Source organism: Atractosteus spatula, chromosome 4, assembly GCF_055471065.1.
Source record: "Atractosteus spatula isolate fAtrSpa1 chromosome 4, fAtrSpa1.hap1, whole genome shotgun sequence".
In the NCBI taxonomy this organism is placed as follows: domain Eukaryota; kingdom Metazoa; phylum Chordata; class Actinopteri; order Semionotiformes; family Lepisosteidae; genus Atractosteus; species Atractosteus spatula.
Genome location: NC_142709.1, coordinates 52358753 through 52379694, shown reverse-complemented (window position 1 = coordinate 52379694; position 20942 = coordinate 52358753). Strand labels below are relative to the sequence as shown.

The 20942-nt window shown below is 41.4% G+C and overlaps 1 protein-coding gene and 1 non-coding gene across 2 annotated transcripts; both read left to right on the top strand.

Moving 5' to 3' along the window:
- The first annotated feature begins 274 nt into the window (after positions 1-274).
- On the top strand, positions 275-345 carry trnag-gcc (transfer RNA glycine (anticodon GCC)). The gene has a single exon. It is a non-coding gene; the product is annotated as a tRNA-Gly (tRNA).
- Positions 346-4826: 4481 nt separating this feature from the next.
- Positions 4827-13739, top strand: LOC148836534 (E3 ubiquitin-protein ligase TRIM16-like). The gene is made up of 6 exons (XM_088914435.1): positions 4827-5447; positions 8377-8472; positions 8729-8962; positions 9098-9257; positions 11188-11247; positions 13159-13739. The coding sequence occupies exons 1-6, from the start codon at positions 4857-4859 to the stop codon at positions 13707-13709; spliced, it is 1692 nt and encodes a 563-aa protein (XP_088770561.1). The 5' UTR covers positions 4827-4856; the 3' UTR covers positions 13710-13739.
- Positions 13740-20942: the final 7203 nt, after the last annotated feature.

Here is a 20942-nt window from a genome sequence, read left to right as displayed (position 1 = left end):
GTTCATCAGAAACTATGGAAGAATGTACAGCTTGTATTAGCCCACATGGAACGGATACTTTGAGTTATGGATGTAATAACAAATTTGTAGGATTTCTATTGCAAGTTGACAATATCCTGTCTGTTGAAGTATTTTGGAATACCTCATTGGGGAAACTGATTGATTGGGAAAAAAAGATGAGATCAAGTTAATATCGTACAACTAATAAAGTTAAAGAGGTATCATATAATAAAGTTCAACAAAGCTTATCTAGTAAAGACCCAATTGTTGCAGTGCATTGGTGGTTCAGTGGTAGAATTCTCGCCTGCCACGCGGGAGGCCCGGGTTCGATTCCCGGCCAATGCATCGTAATTCATTTTGGGGTGGAGCAGTGGTTCTGTGGCTAAGGATCGTGTGCACCTGTGGCTGGACGGTTGCCGGTTCAAATCCCGCGGCTGGCAGAGGAATCCTACTCCATTGGGCCCCTGAGAGCAAGCTGGCGTATGTGAAAAGGTGATTTCCTAATGCAAGAAATTGTATAGGGCTAATAAAGTGATGTTATGTTGTGCAGAGATTAAAAATTACTATAGATGATAACTGTGTCTTTTGTGAAAGTAACCCTGAAACCATACAACATATATTTTGGTTATGTCCTATTGCAAAAGCTTTCTGGACTGATTTGCACAAAAAACAGGCTAATGTTGATATTACTTTTAAAGAAATAGAAGTAATGTTAAACTTTAATCCCATTGAAAATAATATGGAAATATATTTCATAATTGAGTTAAATATTATACTTGCACGTTACTATATACATAAAGTGAAATGGTCTGGGAAGAGTCCTGTGTTTGATGTAGTCAAAATAGATGTAAAGGCGTATTTGCAGACTATTTCAAAATGTAAAAACAAGAAAACTGTGCAGCCCTTATCTTTATTTACTCTGTTTTTAAACTTTTTTCATGAAGTGTATTTGTATTGTAATATGTACTCCTGACGATGTAATTGATATGTTACATGTTCTCTTGTTTATATTGTATCTTTTTTGTTGTTCAAATAAAAGGTTTTTGAAAAATCACCTTCAAATTCAGTCTTTATTGGAATGATCGATGAATTACAGTGCTGCCAAAGCAGATGTAATACACATTACATTTACAGACAATTGCTTCACAGACTTACTATTGGACATTTACATAAACATATAAACATAAAACTTTATTGTGAGACAGGCTCACTCAGTGTTCCTCAGGTCGTGACAGGAGATCATATTCTGTATTAGGCTGCACCTCGGCCGAGTTCCTCCCTCGTTAGCCTGTAGGTAGCTGTTCTCATTCTAGCAGGTGTGGAAACTGTGGGATTAGATTTATTATTTTAGGGAGAATGTTTGTCTAATCCCAGAGTATTTCTCACAATGCAATAGGAAACGCATTTTTATTCTCTCTGGGCAAGTAAGGTCTGTCTGTGTCACCCAGTTTGTGGTCTTTGTGGACACTGAATCTGTCCTGTCTGGACAGCCAGGTCTGCTTGTGTCCAGTTTCTATGTCCAGGCTGTGGTGACTGAGCCTGAGCTCTTTGGACAGCTGGCTGGCACAGCATCACAACCTGGGCATCACCTCTGCATAAACAACCTGCTTACATGATTCACAGTCTGTAACAGATTTATTAAGGTTTTAAACTGAATTTACTTAAAGACGAAGAGTACTGTGAAGTGCTAAACCATTTTTGTGGCAAAGGTGTACTTTCTTGTGATGCATCTCCACATGGAGTGGGTGCTGTACTGTCACATAAGTTGCCGGATGAAGCAGACTGGATGTATGCCCCATATTTTGACATTCTCTGAAAAGAATTATTTTCACTAGACAAAAGGGGTCTAGCAGTGGTGTTCGGCATACAGTACGTGGTTTTAAAAAATATCTGTATGGATGGAAGTTTGTTGTCTACACAGATCACAAACCTCTCCTATCACTTTTTAACAAGGTGAAAGCTGTGCCACAAGTAATGTCACCCAGAGTCCAAAGATGGACAGAGACACTGCAAGTATAAGAATATTCCACAGTGTACAAGGCAGGGGGGAGGAGGGGAATGCTGATGCTTTTAGTCTTCTTCCACTTCCAGAGACGTCACAGAGCCCAGTGTTGCACTTTGAGGGTGCAGACACTGACCTGGTGGAAGACAGTGTAGTGTGCTCTCACGAGGCACCAGTTCTGTAGGGGTTTGGGCATTTACTGGGACAATTATTAATTGTAGCAGTAAATCACGAAATTGATTCTTTTAATGGCCTTAGAATCCAACCACGCGACATAACTCAAACAACCCACACACACAGGTACTAATACACGAGGATACATTTATTAATACATAGAATATGCATGTAAACCTAACAGATCTTATCGTGAGGGTTATCAGAATACAAAAGATATATATTCATTCGGTTACAAAGAGTTACACATATCAAGAGGACATACGTTCGGTATATCATTCATTTAGACCGTTTCGTAATTGAACTTGGTTACAACTTCTACATTAGATACTCAGAATTGTCTCGCACCCCTGGAATTCTCCTTTTGGAATTCGCTTTAGAATTTGTCTCCTTCTGGAATAGTCCTACAGGCTCTCTGTGTTGCCTGTTTTTACCTGGAGGAACTTCAGCTCGTTCATTGGCTGAAAGTTTTATGGGCATCAGAGTCTCACGTGGGTTACTCTGCCCTACCAGTCCCTGATTGGTTGATCAAGGTGAGATATGAGTCACTTACTCCTGACACTTAGGAATGCAGTCCAGATGTGTAACGCACAGTTCTTTCCGGACCCTATGCGGACGACACAGTCCGACGGAGTGGGGGAACACTAGGGAAAAGTCATGCAGGAAAACGGGGCTGAAGACAAGGGGGCGTGTCCAAGGTGCGCTGGTGCACGGGGAAGGCGTGGCGTGGCCGAGGCGAACAATCCCAAAGAGTAATCCATAGAGTATCCAAAACATGAAGGTAAGTCCAAAACCAGGAGATCCATCAGAGGAAGGAATTAAAAACCACGAAGACCGGGTCGGAACCGGCGGACGGGGAACAGGAACGGGAACCGAGGTTAAAACCTTAACGGGACCAGGCGCCTCCTGGTCCCGGACTCGCACGATATGGAAATCAGATGCAGAGCCCGGATGAGCGTCAGCGCCTGGCTTTTAAGGTGGGCTGGGAATAGGGAACAGGTGCAGAGAATAAAGTCTTAGTGAAAGGGCTGGAGCACCCTTAAGGAGGGGGGACTATAGTCGTGACAAGATGTCCATCTGGCACTCCCTAGACAGATAGGCGCCAATGGATGACCATTGATCATGATAGCCAGGCTTAGCTAAGTGCATCCCCATTTGGGAGCTGTCCCTTATCAAAAGAAAACATCTTTAAATCAGCCTGCATGAATAGCTTCTCTGTGGCTGCACCACAGAGATGAAGAGAGAGATGGGGCCTCATTTGGGAAAGCACAGCAACACTTAATTCTGTCTTATTAACAAGCATTGCCGCTACAAGAGCCAAGTCAGATCAAGGACAGGTACAGACCCTATCCTATTTAGAGTAAGAGACTGTGTATTTAAAGTTTGAAAACAACAACCCCAAAAATGTGGCTTTGCGCTGTACAGACTTAGACAAATTCAGTTGGGTGTGATAATATAACAAGACAAGGCAAAACAACAGAGGTGCACAAGATACATTTAAGGAGCCAAATAGCTGAGTGGTCTCTGTGTATGTGCTATAATATTGGTTCATATGAATTAAGAATATTTTTGTCTTTAACGTTCCTCCATGTAATGCATTTCAAGTAAGGATTTAGCCAATCAAGAGTTCTCAAAATGACATAGTGATAACGTCAGTGACAGATGGCTAATGTAACAGGTCATCCATCATTGGGAAGAGAGGGCAGTGGCTCCAGACAAAATGGAGATTATTGTCTGGACAATATTCCCCAGATTGCTCTGAGGAATGAGCTGCCAGGATGACTAAACACTGTGGTAACTGAGGGAGGGAGAAACCTCTTGTTCATACGTGTACCAAATGCAATGAGGTGGCTGTTCAGGATCCTATGAACTAAAAGCCTGTGAGCAGTGATTTGAGGGATTCCTCACTGGGAAAGTCCTCAGGATGCATAGAGATGGTAGCATGGAGCAATCCCTGGATTAGTCACAGGAGCCCAGGCCTCAGCAGGTTGCTGAGAGTTTCCTCAAGCATAATGGAGAGAATACACGCAGTTACTGACATAACAGGCTATTGGGTATACGGATATACAGTTGTTGTTATGTATGTTGGGTTATACAGTTTGGGCTAATGACTATATCATGAGTACAGATGACAATTAAAAGAGGTATGGTTTATAGTTCAAATGACCATTAATGGTTTATTGGTTCTCTGGTGTTTGGCCTATGCTTTGCAGGTGTTCGATTATGGGTTATAATCCCTGTTATAAGTGTCCCAGTTAAAAGTGGCCCCACACGAAAGTTTGACTGGAGCAGGCTCCTCCCAGGGTTTAAATACCAAGCCTAGGCTAAATGAAACCCAAGTGAGAGTGTGACTCTAGTGGCAGCAAAACAAGTTTAAATGAGTAAAACTAATATCATTACTGCTGGCCTACCCCATTGGGGTCAAATGATCCCTGTACAGGAGTCACCACTGATATCAAACACACTTCATGAATTAAAAATTCTCTCTGCTCTCTGTCAGTATCGAAAACCACACTTCTCCGGAACATTTCTCCGAAAACCACACCCCCTGCACCTCTGTACAGCTCTGTGGAAAACCAGGAAGTCTCACTCAGAGATAAGTTTCATTTTACTAGGAATAGCCTCACAGTACCCCTGTCTCTACAACTCCTCATTCTGCAGTTTTTACTAACCAGGAAAAATGGCAGAAGGCAAGATTTCAGTTTCAGAGGACGAGTTCATCTGTTCAGTGTGTCTGGATTTGCTAAAGGATCCAGTGACGCTTCATTGTGGACACAATTACTGTATGGACTGTATTAAGACCTACTGGGATAGGAATGAAGATACTCGTGTCTACAAGTGCCCCCAGTGCAGACAGACCTTCACCCCAAGACCTGATCTAAGAAGAAACACCACTCTGGGTGCAGTGGTGGAGAAACTGAAGAGGAGGGGGGATAAGCGTCCTTATCCAGCTGATAACCCTGCTGGTCCTGGAGATGTGCCGTGTGATGTCTGCACTGAGAGACAGATGAGAGCTGTGAAATCCTGTCTGGTGTGTCTGGCCTCTTACTGTCACACTCACCTCGATCTTCACAATGAGCTCAACCCAGGAAACAGACACAAGCTGGTCGCTACTATAGGACCTTTGCAGGAGAGGATCTGTTCCAGTCATGAGAAACCCTTGGAGATTTATTGCCGTACTGATCAGAAATGTATTTGTTATTTGTGCAAAATGTATGAACACAGAGGCCATGATACAGTCTCAGCTGCAGAAGAGAGGACTGAGAAACAGGTGAGGACTTTGAGTTTGTAAATCAGGTGACATCTAATATAATCTGTCTAATACAGGGGATAGTAAGAGTGTACTCAAGGTTCTGTGAATTTATTGATGGTTTTGCCTTACACATTTATATTTCATTTCCTTTGAAAAATGCATACATTAGCATCAGCCGGAAGTGAGACTGATTTTCTCAAGCTTCCAAAAGGCTGAATATCTGAATATTGAATGTTGAATTTGTTTATTATCAGAATGATTCCTACTAGGCTGGAAGGAGAACTTTCAAAACAGGCTTATAACTCAGTTTTTTTGTCTCTATGTATTCATATAGCTACAGACAGTTCATACATTCTTATCTGGGCTCAGTAGCATAGTACAGGTATAGATTGAGCAGTGAAATGGATGTTTATATCTTAAAAGAAAACTCCTTTCATAGCCATTGTCATGACTGGATTGAAAGGTTTGTACCCACCCCTCACTCATGTTAATTCATTAGTAATGGTGAAAATCCAACTCTGAGCTGAGTCAACTGATTCATGGACTCATTTCATCACACACTGACATGTCCGTACACTTCACCAACAGAGTGATCAAGAGTAATAGATTTCAACAATGGTGGCAGACTGCAGAGTCCTTGGTTGTAACCTGGCTCCAGGCCGCAGGCTTTGGGGAAAGTGTTTAATTGATGAGGTTTTCTAGATACCTATATTTCCTCCCATCTCTGAAAGGTTTGAGTGGCTTTTCTAAATTTTCCTTTTTTCCCTGTCTGGGGCGTGTGTGCTCACAGTCCTGCCTTGAACCCTGTGCCACTGCAGCTGTTTCTGTTTGTCACGACATTTGCAGATCTTTTAACTCCCTCAGTGTCATGTCCTCTGCAGCCAGAGGGCGCTCCTACTCTGTCCTGTCTCTTGTTTCCTGTGCTTTGCTGTCCTTCTGGTGTCTCTCTCTCTCTGGGGCTATATATGTCCGGGTCTTTCATTTGCCTTCGCTCAGCATTGACGTTCGGATGTCCCGAGACCCGCCTAGCACCAGGTCACCCCACGTCCACTACTTGAGGGCATAGGTTTCTATACGACATTCCCTGAACAGCTGAGCCCGGGCTAACCCCCGTCTCGCCGCTACGCATAGGGTCTTTTCGCTCTCCTGCCATTCCACGGTTCGTCCTTTCCGACATCCATGACACTCAGCTCCAAATGCAGATGCCTCCTACACAGTTGTTTTCTTGAGGGATATATTTCAGCTCAAAGCAAGTTGTATTTCTAAAGTGCATATATGTGAAATTGAGCAGTTTGATCACTTTTGTGTCTTGATAGCCTGTGGATCAGTGAGGCTGCAGCAGCGTTGCAGGTGTTGCAAGCCAGTCAGTGCTGATGAAGAGGGAGCCAAGTTTCTGCTCCCAGTTTCCAGATTAATCCAAGTCCCCATCCTCTCCTTCTCAGGAGATATAAGAGGTGGAAATGGGTTTTATTGACCCAGTGGCAGAGCCTCTTGCAGTCATAACTCTTCCAGACTGAGAGGGACCATTGGAAACACAGGCAGCTAGTATCTCACTGTGCTGAGATCTGCAGACTAACCCTGCTGACTAGCTCAGAGCAGACACTTGGGAATCCAACATGAGGAACTAGTATGTGTTCAAAGGGAAAAGATTGTGGGTTCTTCTAAACTAACAAGTTACCACAGTGGATATAACAAGAACAATTGGACTGTAACTGGATGGAGGCTATTTAAATATCCCAGTCATAATCAATTGTGAGTAGCTTCTTCCAGCATTCAAAAACTTCTGCATGAAATAATGGCTCCTATTGTCAATGTTAAATGGACGTTCATGTGGTTCTCATTCTGTCCTCCAGTTCATGTTTTCATTGTTTGTCCTGAAGAAATACAATAAGTTGACATTAAAATTCCCTTTGAGAGATATGCATTTTTATATGGGATAATCTTGTCGTCTTTGCTTTTTAAGGCTGACAAATTCAGTCCTTTAATTTATTTCGTCTCAATGTTAGAATCATCAGCTATTATTAGTTATTCAATCAGCAAACATTATTCTCATCTAATATAGAATCACCAGATCTTTGTTTTTCAAATCTGGGCTTGCAACTGAGATTCCTGCACACAGAGGAGTATGAGAAAACCTAGGCCAGACAGCCTCCTCTGGAATGCCTACCTCTGAAATCTCAGTCTTTGAAGACTTAAAATCCCTTCAGAAATGCAGTGCATACCTTCAGGCTCAGCACGTTGCAAGGTCCCTGTGTTGCTGAGAGGCCTGGCTGAATCATCCAGCCCTTTGAGGAATTCTGAGTGCAAATGGTTAGCGAAATGACCCAGGGTAAAGAAACGGTTCTTATAGCCTGTGAGTGTAGGATACTACTTTTAGCCTGGGAATGCATCTGTTGTCAGTCCAGAGCAACAACATCTTTTCAATAATGTGGTGACCAAAATAGTATACAGTATTCTAAAACTAGGTCTCACTCATTCATTTTAAAAGAACATCTCTCAATTTAAATTCTACACTTTAAGTATATATCCTCATTTTCCGTTTGCCTTTGGTACTGTTTTCCATATGGGCTACAACCAGAATTTAATAACTAATAGTAGTACCAAAAAAATTTCAAGGATCACTATCTCTGCACGAGGCTACTCATACCCTGACCCCTACCACCACTATCACCGTGAGACAAGCCCCTGCTAAAACTTATGTGAGAATTTACATGAATAAAAGTCATTACCTTCTATGAATAATCTGTGAAGAGTGTGCAACTGACTAAAATATTCTGTAAGTCTTTGAAATGGTAATTTCAGCAGCCTCTAGTGTCACTATTACATGTCTTCCTTGGGCCAGCTTGCCTCAGCTTATGAAAAAAAAAAATTCTTCCCTTCAGATACTCTAAAACACAGAAACTCCAGGAGTGTGGGGAGAAACCTGAGTGTCTGTATTTCTCCACAGAAGCAGCTGGGGGTGACACAGACACAAACTCAGCAGAGACTCCAGAATAAAAAGAAGAAGAAGAAGGAGCTGAGGCAGGCTGTGAATTCACTCAGAGTGGGTATAGCACCAAGGAGTGGATAACACTGACATTTCTAATACCTGGACACTGGACAGACTACTATCCTTAGAAAACACAATATGTGCAATATATTTTTAGTACATTATACCCAGAATAGTTTAACAATAACTCTGACTTTTTTTCTCTAGTTTTAAGAGCAGGCCTTCACCACCAGTTTGCCCAAGAAAAGCCCATCAGTTTAAATGTGAGTGTTTTCCTCTGTAATAATCTGCTGTGTGTCTCCTCAATCAGAGCTCTGCAAAGACAAACATAAAGGACCCTGTCAGGATCCTTCATCCTCTGATCTGCTTCATTGAGAGAAAATGTTCTGACATTCGACAGCTGATCAGAGCTCAAGAGAGGGGAGCAGTGAATCAGGCTGAAGGACTCTTAGTGCAACTGGAGCAGGAGATCACTGAGTTGAAGAGGAGAAATGATGAACTGAACCAGCTTTCACACACAGAAGATCACATCCATTTCCTCCAGGTAACATCACTGCTCTGTGACAATCTGCAGTACTGAAGGGTGTCTCCAACACAGAGCTCTCCAATGGAGCTGTTCCTGGCCTCACTGCAGCAATGTGTTTTGGAGCCCATTGTGTTTCTCTCGTCCTTTCTGTAGAATCTCCAGTCTCTCTGTGTCTTTCCTGGAGCTGAAGACTCACCACACGTAACTGCGAATCCATACTTCTCTCCTGAGATTGTGAAGGAAGCTTTGTCAGGACTGAAAGAGCAACTGGAGGACATCTGCAAAGGGGGATTTGACAAGATCTCCAGGACAGGTTAGTGGAGAAACGTAATCTGAAGTCATTCTAAAATACTAATGAATTTTCTGTTTTCATTGTAACTAGATTTTCTGTACAAAACAGGAGCTAAAGTAACAGGAGAATAGTATACATATAATCTCATTACAACAGAGGCTACACTCAGTCCTGCTACAATAGGGGCTACAGTCACAGTAAGGTTTTATAGTTCTGTTAAAATAAGAATTAAGTCACAGTACAGTAGAGTTGTCCTGTTAAAATAGGTGCCACAGTCCCAGTGCATGAAAACTGTCTTGTTACAATGGAGGCTAATGTATACCTGTCACGACCTCTGCAGCCAGAGGGGGCTCCTTCTCTGTCCTGTCTCTTGTTTCCAGTGCTTTGCTGTCCTTCCGGTGTTTCTCTCTCTCTGGGGCTGTATATTTCTGGGTCTTTCATTTGTCTTCGCTCAGCATTGACGTTCGGATGTCCTGAAACCTGCCTAGCACCAGGTCGCCCCATGTCCGCTACCTGTGGGCATAGGTTTCTATACGGCATTTCCTGAACAGCTGAGGGGGCTAACCCCCTTCTCACTGCTACGCATAGGGTCTATTCGCTCTCCTGCCTCTCCACGGTTCGTCCTTTCCGACATCCATGACAATACCACTACATTATACCACTACAGCCCTACAGCTACTGTCACAGTACAGTACAACATCCACCCATTTTCTAACCGCTTCTTCATAGGGGGTCATAGGGGAGCTAGAGTCTACCCAAGCAACAGGCACAAGGCACATTACACCAAGGACAGCACACACTCACACCAGGGACAATGTCCCAGAACCCAATTAACCTACCAGTATGTTTTTGGGCTATGTGAGGAAACCAGAGAACTGGAGGCAAGCCAGGTGAACACAGGAAGAACATACAAACACGCAGATCCAGACTTGAACCTGGGGCCCTAGAGTTGTAAGGCAGCCATGCTAACCACAGTGCTGTCACAGTATGTGCAGTACAATTAAATTAGAGTAGTATATATATATTAGAGTATATAGTAAAGACATATTGTTACAGCTATTGTGACTATTGAAGTGTCCAGATATAAGGGGTAACCCCTAACATTTCCAGTTCTCGGGAGCTTCAAAGGAAGGACATGTTCGCCGAGATGTAGGAGTACAAGATTCAGTGATCAAGGCAATCTTAACATTTACTTTGGTTTACCTTAGTTAATTAAATTCTTTTTAAATCATTGAGAGTGTCATCAACAGTCTAGGAACATGGCATAAAAACAAGCATGTAAGAGTAAGGGAGACAGAAACACACACGCAGTAGGAGACAGGAGTAAATAAAGTGTGTGCCTGGTCAAGATCATCCATAAAGACCAGATTCGAGCTCAGTATTTAAACCCAGTTAAGGGAGCTTGCCATTCAGTTGTTTTAGGAAACAGATTTCCTATAGAAAGAATCCCTCAGTTAAAAAACAGTCTCTCCTGGTTAGTGAGTGCATTCTTTTAGAAGAGACAGATTTAACTATGGGTTGTATTCTGATTAGTTTAGAAGGCAGCATTTGCTTATTTTGGTCTTCATAGGCATTATATAAGAACAGTCTGGGGTTTTTCTGCGTGGTTATGGCATAGGCCTCAGGAATGTCTTGTGTGTTAGTTTCTAAATAGAAACATTATTAATAAATGTTTGTTTACCCAGTGTGCCTGAATTCACCAAAGCTGTGTCAGAGAACAAAGAACTCAGGTGCCTCTAATTATACCAACTGCTCTGGTAAATTACTCTTTATAATCTGGGGGTTATGATTATTTAATTGACTTATTGATGAATATGCTTGGTCATTTCCTGATATCCACAATTTTGTAACCCCCTGTTTGTAACAATATGTATTATATTTCTTGCTGATAAATATCTAATCAACATTACAATAAATAAATAATCAGACATTTCTTTCTGTGTTTCCCCAGTGATTCATGTTTACAGTTTGCAGGCCCCAGAGCCCAGGACCAGAGCAGAGCTTTTACACTGTGAGTCTGTTTCCACCCAAACTCTCCACTGAAAGATACCTGGAGCTCAACCACACAACAGAGACACGCTAATAAACATTCTGATACACCCCCTGAAACTCACACACTGACACAACACACAAATTCAACAGGATGAAATACAGTTTAATTCTGAAAATCAACAGAGAGCAGTACAATAACATACAAACGCCCTAGAAAGATGCAACACACATTAACACACCTTGATGACACAGAGACAGAAATTCTAGGATTTGACATAGGGGGAGAACTAGGGTGTGAAGGAAGGCGATAAAATTGGTCAGGCTGACATGGGGGTTTGTTGTTTGCAGTTCCCTGAAAGGGTTAAAAGGCTGTGGTTTAAATTCCTAGCAGGGATTTGAGTTTTTGGGGTATCCAGACCCCGAGGTGTCTGTGGAAGGTAGACCGTTAATTCCACTGTTTGTGTAGAGGCTGCTGCGAGGGTTTTCTGTGAGTCTGCACATGGGGTTTGGGTGTAGGGGAATCCTGCAGGAGGTTAGTTCTCTTGGGATGGATTGAGGGGGCCGCAGTGAGATCTCAGTCACATGTAGAAAAGAGTGCAGGCCTCTGCCGGTTGCTGAGAGTGACCGTCACATACTGTAGTTCTTAATAATCCCGGACGCATGGAGGGGACAGGTGTCACGAACCATATTCCTGCGTGCACCTCTCTCCGTCAACACCTGCGCACTAGTTAAGCTACTGTATTATCACTTCTCACGCCTTTTTCCTATTTATACCCTCTCACTCCTCTCACTGTTGAGATCAACTTTTGACTTTCTCTAGTGCGCGTACCCTTCTGACCTGAGTTCTGGATACCCGACCCTGTTCTGTCTCTGGCCTCGACTTTGTCTCTGTCTAGCGTCTTTTCGATTTGGATACTCTCGACCTGACACTCCGGAAACCAGACCAAGCCTTCCTACCTCGACCTCGTATTCTGCCTTTCGCTCCTGGGATTTGGACTCCAAACTCATTCAAACTACTCTCTCAGCACCGCATAGGGTCCGACCAGTTATTCTCACACGTCCCTAGTGACAACATTGTCAACAGGAACTTCTCAAAAATCCTGGAGTGGGTTATATTTTAAACATAAGCCCCTGCTCAATAAATAGAGAAATGCCTGTTGGTTTACAGAACATGCTCTGATGTAGATATATCTGTATGGCTCACACCACATGGTCACAGCAAGGATTATGGTATGATTAACATCTGGTTGTTGGGTTATTATTATAATGTTACAGGATAGGGTTATAAGTATGGTTATGGCAACTTCTTTTAGGATCCTGAGAAGCTCGGGTGTCACCAAAGGTGAGGTTTCTGGACCTGGAATAAGCACGTTCTGGATTGTAGCATGCACACTACAAGGTAGAATCTCCAGATCAGTGAAACAACAGGACCAGAGGATGAAACTGAGACCCGGTTCAGCAAAAACTTCACAATTACTTGGGAAACCATGAGTCATGAGCAGTGTAAGGGAGCAGTGTAAAGGTTATCAGAGTGCTCACACTGGTAATGAGAGGGGACATGACTACAGACCCCCAAACCGTCAGCATTTTCACATGAGAATCAGGCCTTGCAGATCTATTCTGCCATCAGACACTCAGTGCGGTACAATGACATACAGTACAATGTATAAGAAACAGACTGATGAATCCACAGACAGAAAGACCAGGATGTGTCAATGGGAGAGAACCGGGGTGCAAAAGGAACCTCTGAAACAGGCTAGCTGACATGTGAGCCAGAGATGTTCCTGCTGGTCTGTGGGAAAAATTCTGAAATACGATCCATAATCAGCCTTGGTACTGACAGGAGGAATCAACATTTTCAAATGGGCTTTAGGACCACTAAGTCTGTTCCGCCTGTCTGTGTTCTAACTGCCCTCTTCTCTCCATTCAGATTTCTGTCATCTCACACTGGACCTCAACACAGCCCATAGAGACCTCTGCCTATCTGAGGGGAACAGGAAGGTGTGCTGGAGTGAAGAGGAACAGAATTATCCTGATTCCCCTGAGAGATTTGACAGCTGGAGACAATTGCTCTGCAGAGAGGGGCTGTCTGGGATGTGCTTTTACTGGGAGGTGCAGTGGAGTGGAATAGGGGTTTATATAAGTGTCACATATAAAGGAATCAGTAGGAAAGGAGAGGGTGATGACGACTGTCGACTTGGACACAACGACAAGTCCTGGAGTTTGTTCTGCTCTGGTTCCAGTTGCTGTTTTCTTCACAGTAAAGAGAACACTACAGTAACTGTCCCTCCCTCTTCCAGAATAGGAGTGTATTTGGATCACGTGGCTGGGAATCTGTCATTTTATAATGTCTCTGGAGACACGGTTACCCTCCTGCATAGAGTCCAGACCTCATTCAGCGAGCCCCTGTATCCTGGATTTGGGGTTGGGTATGGGCTTATCTTTATTAGCTCCAGTGTGACTCTGTGCCAGTTGGAGTAGAAAGCCAGAGTGAGAGGAAAAGAAGCAAAATAAAATATAAACATAGAAAGAAAATACAAATAAAGAATAAATTGGATGTCTTTAAACCATACTCATTTACCCCAGTAGTTGAACAGGGTCTTTCTACTTGGAGGATCATTGAAGAAAGATACTGTACAACAGTGGTTAATTTATACCTGTATTCCACTACTGTACTCGACACTCTGGTACTCTGATCACATAGGAGAGAGTATATAATTTACACTTATATTCCTCTACCATACTGGATACTTTGGAGCTCAGATCATACAGAGAGTGTGTTTAATTTACAGCTGTATTCCACTACTGTACTGAGCACCCTAGTGGTCAGACCATGTACAGTAGGAAAGAGTGTTTAATTTACCCCTGCATTTCTCTGCACTACTGGACACTGTGGAACTCTGATCACACTTGGGATAGTGTTTAATTTACAGCTGTAATCCTCTTCTGTACTGGATACACTGTAGCTCTGATCACACATGAAAGAATGTTTACAACTATATTCCTTTTCTGTACTGGACACTCTAGGACTCTGATCACATAGGAGATAGTGTTTAATTTATATCTGTATTACTTTACTGTATCATATACTATACTCTTCACATTAGAGCTATCATCACATAAGAAATAGTGTTTAATTTTCTAATTTGTTCTCCTAAAGAAGAGAAAAAAAGTATAAAATATACATACTGTAAACTAAATTAATAATGGCTGATTTCCATTATCTGATTGTCTGTATCATAGCACCATAGATATGGACTGTGGAAAGTTTAAAAACTAAAATGTTCAAAAACAGATGAACTCTTCATTCTTGATAACACTGAATATTGAATGAACTTTGTTAATTGTTGCTTTTCACCTGTTTCTTATTCTCTCAGTAGAATTCTAACTGCCCTGTCTCAGTCACAGACATCATAGTAGTCTTTCACATAATTCTAAATCTTTCACACAGCACACCACTAAATCTTTTATTAGTTGTTTTTATGGTTGTAGAAAGGCTGATAAGTGCTTTCTTATGACAAGCAAATCTAGTTTTTGCCATGTCCACTGCCCAGAAAATAACAGTGAGCCTATCTGAAACTTGGAAATCCTAGTATTTGCTCTATCCTTGGTGACAGAAATAAATATTTCTGTGTTTATGTTATTTTACCTGTATTAAACCAGCAGTATTCAATAAAGATAGTAGCAGTGCAGAATCTACCCTATGATGTAGTTCTTGGGACTAATTTGATTACAAAACATGTGTTTACATCTGTATAATATTTCCATCCTGTCAATCTAAAAAGTAAAGGTTTATACCATGCTGAAAAGAGAAGAAAAGAACAATGTTTCGGCTGTGGAGCCTTCTTCGGGTGTGGAGCTCTGAAGGCTCTACAGCTGAAACATTGTGTTTTTCTTCTCTTTTCAGCATGGAATAAACCTTTACTTTTTAGATAACTTGCTCCTTTGCAGCCTTTGCAGCCAACACATGCTGACACAGCTCCCTACTTGAACTACTCTTGTCGATCTAACTGATTTGTGTGTGCACAAATCAACTAGAAGAATGGCAACCTATCCATGCAAATGAAACTGAGTTAGAAGAACAGAAACTAAACATTAAGCCATGTCAATCTAGGCCACTCAGAGAAGGTTGTTTAAAGAGTCCTACATTTTGGTTTAGATATACAATATGGTTATTTCCCATTTTATAAGACACAGAAAGGAAAAGCATAAATTAATGGATGCAAATTCATAATAGTTGAGTATTTATTGTTTAGAATTAGAGAGTATTGTAAGCATCCTCCAGTGCCAAGCTGAAAGAAGAAATGTGTTACTCCTGGGACAAGGCAAACACTTTATTTTAGTCTATACCTTTACCAGAGCATATACAGTAGGTCAAGTGAAAACGTGATGTATAGCTGCTAGGTGTCTTGGCCAGGAATTTACAGAGACATGGCGAAATATTTTAGTTCATGTATCACCCGTCAAGACACTTTCCCTTCAAGTGTTCAGATAAATGACCTCTTTGGTTATTGAAAGTAAAGGCTCTGTGGTATAGCTCCTACCACTCTCAAAGAGACAGCTTGGTTGAGCAGCTCAATCAGTCCCTCCGGATGATGCTTAGTAAGTCCTTGTTGGATACTGGCAATGACTGGGACAGCTGGCTGCAGTGTTATCCACTGTTTACTTCCTAGAACGCATCTCAAGCCTCATTAAAGGGCATCGGCCCTTTGATCTGTTGTATGGGAGGACTCTGACAGGACAGGCAGATGTGCTTCAGGAGACCTGGGAAGAGCCAAATAAGTCTGTTAATCTTTCAGTCATTGACTGTAGCTGAGAGTGTGCCAGGAGCAGTACTCAGCCATGGCTTAGGAGCATCTTCAGAAGGCTCAACACACCCATGATGTCTTTTTCTGAGGTACAAATCTGTGAGTGAAGACAGTGACATCTGAAACTGTGAACCCCAATGCAGTGATATCTTTGAGATAAAATATAAAGAGATCAGCAGTGACTTGGCACAAAGGAGTGGATCAGCTCAGTAAAGATACTGCCAGTGTCCTGTACTGCTGACTTTGCAGAGCTCTGAGTGAGGAGACATACAGTGAATTATCGCAGAGATTGAAACTGATGGGCTTTCTCACTGGTCTATTGGTCACTTTAATACTAGAAAAAACTTAAATTTTCTTGGTGTAATGCATCACAGATAAGAATAAATTGATATGAGCCAGGGGTGTGTTGTTTGCAGTACACATCTTGTATGCACTGTTATTTTAACTCAGAAAACTTAAAACATTTGGTGTATTTTGTCAAGCTGCAGAACAACTGAGAGGCAAATAAACAAAGATGAGCAAATGGGTTCCTGATGATTGATTGAAACAATGGTTTCAAATGATTTACTCTGATTAAAACAAAAGGGTTTCAGTTTTCTGAGATGTGAACTTTTAAAATGTGACCAGCAAATGACACATGTAACAACATAAAGAACTCTCTTGTCATTTCTCGTGCTTCAGATTTTACCTAACACTTTGGTATTACCCTGACACTGATAGTTTCTAATACTATTGTGCTATGTTTTGTATTTCCAAGGTGTATTGGCCTGTCCAGTGCCCAGCTGTTCATATGGGTTTAAGTGTTACCCACTCCTCTGCTCAAAACCCACTCTGAGTGACTCCATAGCCTCTCTCTCCTGGAGTCTCGTCTGAGTGTGCGACTGTGTGGCCTCCAGCTGCTTCTGCGGAGAAATACAGACACTCAGGACATTTCTACTGTGGTCTCTTCCCACTCTTGGCGAAAAGGGGCTACAGGAGACAGAAACGCTGCTCAACTCATATTTGAGGAAAAATCTGAGCTCTAATTAATTTTATTGAGAAAACATTTAATGAATACAGTAATAATGATTAAATGAATTTAGTAGGATGGGCCTGAACTAATTTATTTCCTTACATTTTAGATCAACTGTAACATGCATTCTGTTTATAATTTTAATATTCAGAGTATTTTGAAATGTCCATGTAATTTCAACAAAATGCTGTACCTCATTTATGAGGTAACTGCTACAATTGGGCTGCAAAAATCTCTTTGAGGTATTATTTTTTATTTTCTCCTCTACCCACTGTCTATTCCTAAATCAATTGTAAATTCTTTAGAACATTTTTATAGACAGAAAGTTATATTCTGACCTACTGGTTATTCCATATGAATTCTATATAAATGTGAAACCAACAGATGCATCCATCAAAACATGTGCCACTTTCAGCCCTTTACTGCACAAAACAGATGGATAGGTGGCACTTGTGTTGCATGAGACTACAAATGAAATGGTAGCTTCATTTAATCTTTTTTTTCTTGGTATAATAATTCTATTGTTAATTAATAATTAAAAATAATTAATGTCATTAATGGAGCCTGGATCCATCAAATTGAAAGCTTTTGCATTAGACCACTATGCATGGTACATCAAAGTACAGTACTTAACATTAATTTACTGGAAGCCTACTTCTTTAAATCCACTTAATATGGAATCATATAACAAAAGGGTGTCTGGGCTATGGTGTCTGAAAAATAAAAATAACCAAAGTACAAGTATGTTCCCACACGTTATTAATAATATTAATTTATGAATATAAAAATAATATATTTATATAATAATAATATAATAATAAACTTTTTTATATAGTGCCTTTAAAGGTGGCTTCTCAAAGCGTTTTACAGAAAGACAACAACAATAAATAAGAAGAATACACAAGATAAAACACAATTACAATACACAGAGGAGACCGTGGATGGTGGTACGAAGGATAGTAGGAGCAGAGGGGTAAAGAGTGGAACCAGTTAAGTAAAGGCTCTTCTAAAGAAGAAGGTTTTGAGTCTGGATTTGAAGGAGTTTAGAGAAGGTGACTATCTGATATCCTTGGGGAGAGAGTTCCAGAGCTTGGGGGCATAACAGGAGAAGGCCCTGTCACCCATATAATGTAGACGGGCTTGGGAGAGTTAGGAGACCAGAATTAGAAGAGCAAAGGTTGCGAGGTGGGGAGTAGGGCAATAATAGTTCAGACTGATACTGAGGTGCCAAGCAATGCAGAGGCTTATAGGTGAGCATGAGGATTTTAAAGTCCACACAGAATTTGACAAGAATCCATTGCAAGGACTCCAGGATAGGAGTAATGTGATCACTTTGGTTATGTAACTGAAATGTGACAGCACATTCTAGAATTTTTGCAAGAAAGGGTAAGTTAGAGATGGGGTGAAAATTGCTTAGATTGTCTACAGCCATGTTAGGCTTTTGGCATGGAGGTAATGGTAGCAGTTTTGAAGACCATTGCTACAATACCAGTGATCAAGGATTCATTTATAATATTGAGGACAACGAGACAGAGAGAAGAGAAACAGGACTGAAATAAAGTGGTGGGAATGGGATCTAAAATAGATGTGGTGGGAATGGGATCTAAAATAGATGTGGTGAGTTTCATGTGTGTAACTAGTTTATTGAGGGATGCTGAGTCAAGAAGAGAGAAGCTGGAGAGAGAGAAGGAAACCAGAAAAGTTGGATAAGGAGGGAGGAGGTAGGAAATGAAACAGGTAATTATAGATTGAATAGAATAGCTAAGTGGTCAGAGAGGCCTAGATCAAGGGAAGAGCAGTGGGAGACAAAAGAGTCGTTTGCAATGATTAAATATAGGGGGTGTCCTTTGTTATGTGTAGGGATACAAACAAACTGAGTAAGATCAGTTTGTTTGTAGTACACCTCTTTAAAAACACCATCCCCTCCAAAACCACACCTCCTGCAAAACCCCACCCCCTGCAGCTCTGGGCTGCTCTAGGAGGCTACAAAGAGAGATAAGTTTCATTTCTGCTGAAACAGCTCTTCTTCCTGTTTGTAAAATATTTACTCAATGACAACATGGCCTTAAAGACCAGTTCATGTCTTGTTAACGGTAACAGAAAAAAAAAACTTATATAGAATATCCATGGCCCTGTCAATGAAAGGAGATGAACTGGTCTTAAATATATGACAAACAGGAAGAGCTGTTTCAGCAGAAATGAAACTTATCTTTGTATCTCCTCGAGCAGCCCAGAGCTGCAGGGGATGGGGTTTTGCAGGAGGTGTGGTTTCATAGGGGGGTGTGTTTTCAAAGGGGTGTAGTTTTGAATTATGTGGGAAGCTCTGATTGATGTTTAATATGTTTCTATTTAGATAAAAACAAACTTAAAGTAAACATAGGTCAAGGGACTTACAGTATGAAGTGCTGTATATTCATGAATCGAGAAAATTAAGTCTTCACTGCTCCACCTGGCAGCATTACAGAGAAGTGCAGTCCTGCATTTGACAAATAGGGAAAAATAAGAATGCAAGTTGCAAGTCACCACTGTACACCTTGGTGCCTATGGTGGCAAAACTATTAGATTAGATGGCTGCATCTGTAGTAACAGAATCCATATCACAGAGACCCCCTTAGAAACCTCACAAAATTCACAATATCCCATACAGACAACCCAAAATAATCAAAGATCACTTAGAGCACCTGACAACCAAAATAAACAAAATATCCTTTTATAACCTGTATCCTACTGCAACTAAGACTGTATCATGGCCTGTGTTCATACAGTATATTGTGCACAGATAACAGACACATTTCTGATCAGTATGGCAGTAAATCTCCATGGGCTTGTCAGATCTACTCCTACAGGTGTCCTATGGCATCAACCAACTTGTGTCTGTTTTCTGGGTTGAGCTCATTTTGAAGATCGAGGTAAGTGTGACAGTAAGAGGCCAGACACACCAGACAGGATTTCACAGGTCTCATCTGTCTCTCAGTGCAGACATCACATGGAACATCTCCATGACCAGCAGGACTATCAGCTTGATAAGGACGCCGAGCAGGAGATAGATCACTCATCCCTGTCTTTTTCAGTTTCTCCACCATTTCTGCCAACATGGTGTTTCTGCTAAGATCAGGCCTTGGGGTGATGTTCTGTCTGCACTGGTTGCAGCTGTAGATACCGAACTGATCATCCTGATCCCATTAGTTCTTAATAAAGTCCATACAGTAACAGTGTCCACAGGGAAGTGTCACTGGATCCTTCAGCAAATCCAGACATACAGAGCAGATGAGCAGGTCTTTAAAGCCATGTTGTCATTGAGTAAAGACAAGAACCTTCTCCATTATTATATTTTACCATGGTCAGGAATTTGCATGTGAGTGACAACAATATTGTCATTGAGACAGTTTCCAGGACTACAGTATTCAGCCGTGTGGTTCATTCTCAGCTTGTCTCTCTCATGACGGTATTTTGTCTCAATGAACAATTTTGTGATTGTTCTTTTGCTAGACTGCTGCAAACTTTGCCATTCTTTTGTGATTTGTGCTTCTGTAGGTTTTGGTAAATTGAAAGTCTGCACACAGAAAGAGACTCCCTGAATACAACAGGGTCTCTAGTTACCTGAGACTGAACAAGTCTTTCAGATGCCTGTCAAACAGCACAAACATATAAACCTGCTAGTTTTACTCTCTATATTTTGACTGAACCTTTGTCATCTTATTTTCTAGGAAGGAGGTCAGAGCTGAAATTGCCACCTGTGGATAAAGAGCTTCTCATTCTGTTATCAGTCCAGAGAGACAAGCTGACTTCAATCATAGCAACATTAACTGAGTGTTTGTTATTACAAAACAAAAAGAAATGTCTATATCCTCCTTATTTGAGTGAAGCCTTGATACGTTAGTTTATGAACAAATA

What these genes read in the sequence shown, in the direction of transcription:
- LOC148836534 (XM_088914435.1), top strand. Translation starts at nt 4,857, where the DNA reads ATGGCAGAAGGCAAGATTTCAGTTTCAGAGGACGAGTTCATCTGTTCA. An exon ending in TGACAAGATCTCCAGGACAG is followed by an intron (nt 9,258 to 11,187) that starts GTTAGTGGAGAA and finishes GTGTTTCCCCAG; the next exon opens with TGATTCATGTTTACAGTTTG. An exon ending in CAGAGCAGAGCTTTTACACT is followed by an intron (nt 11,248 to 13,158) that starts GTGAGTCTGTTT and finishes CTCTCCATTCAG; the next exon opens with ATTTCTGTCATCTCACACTG.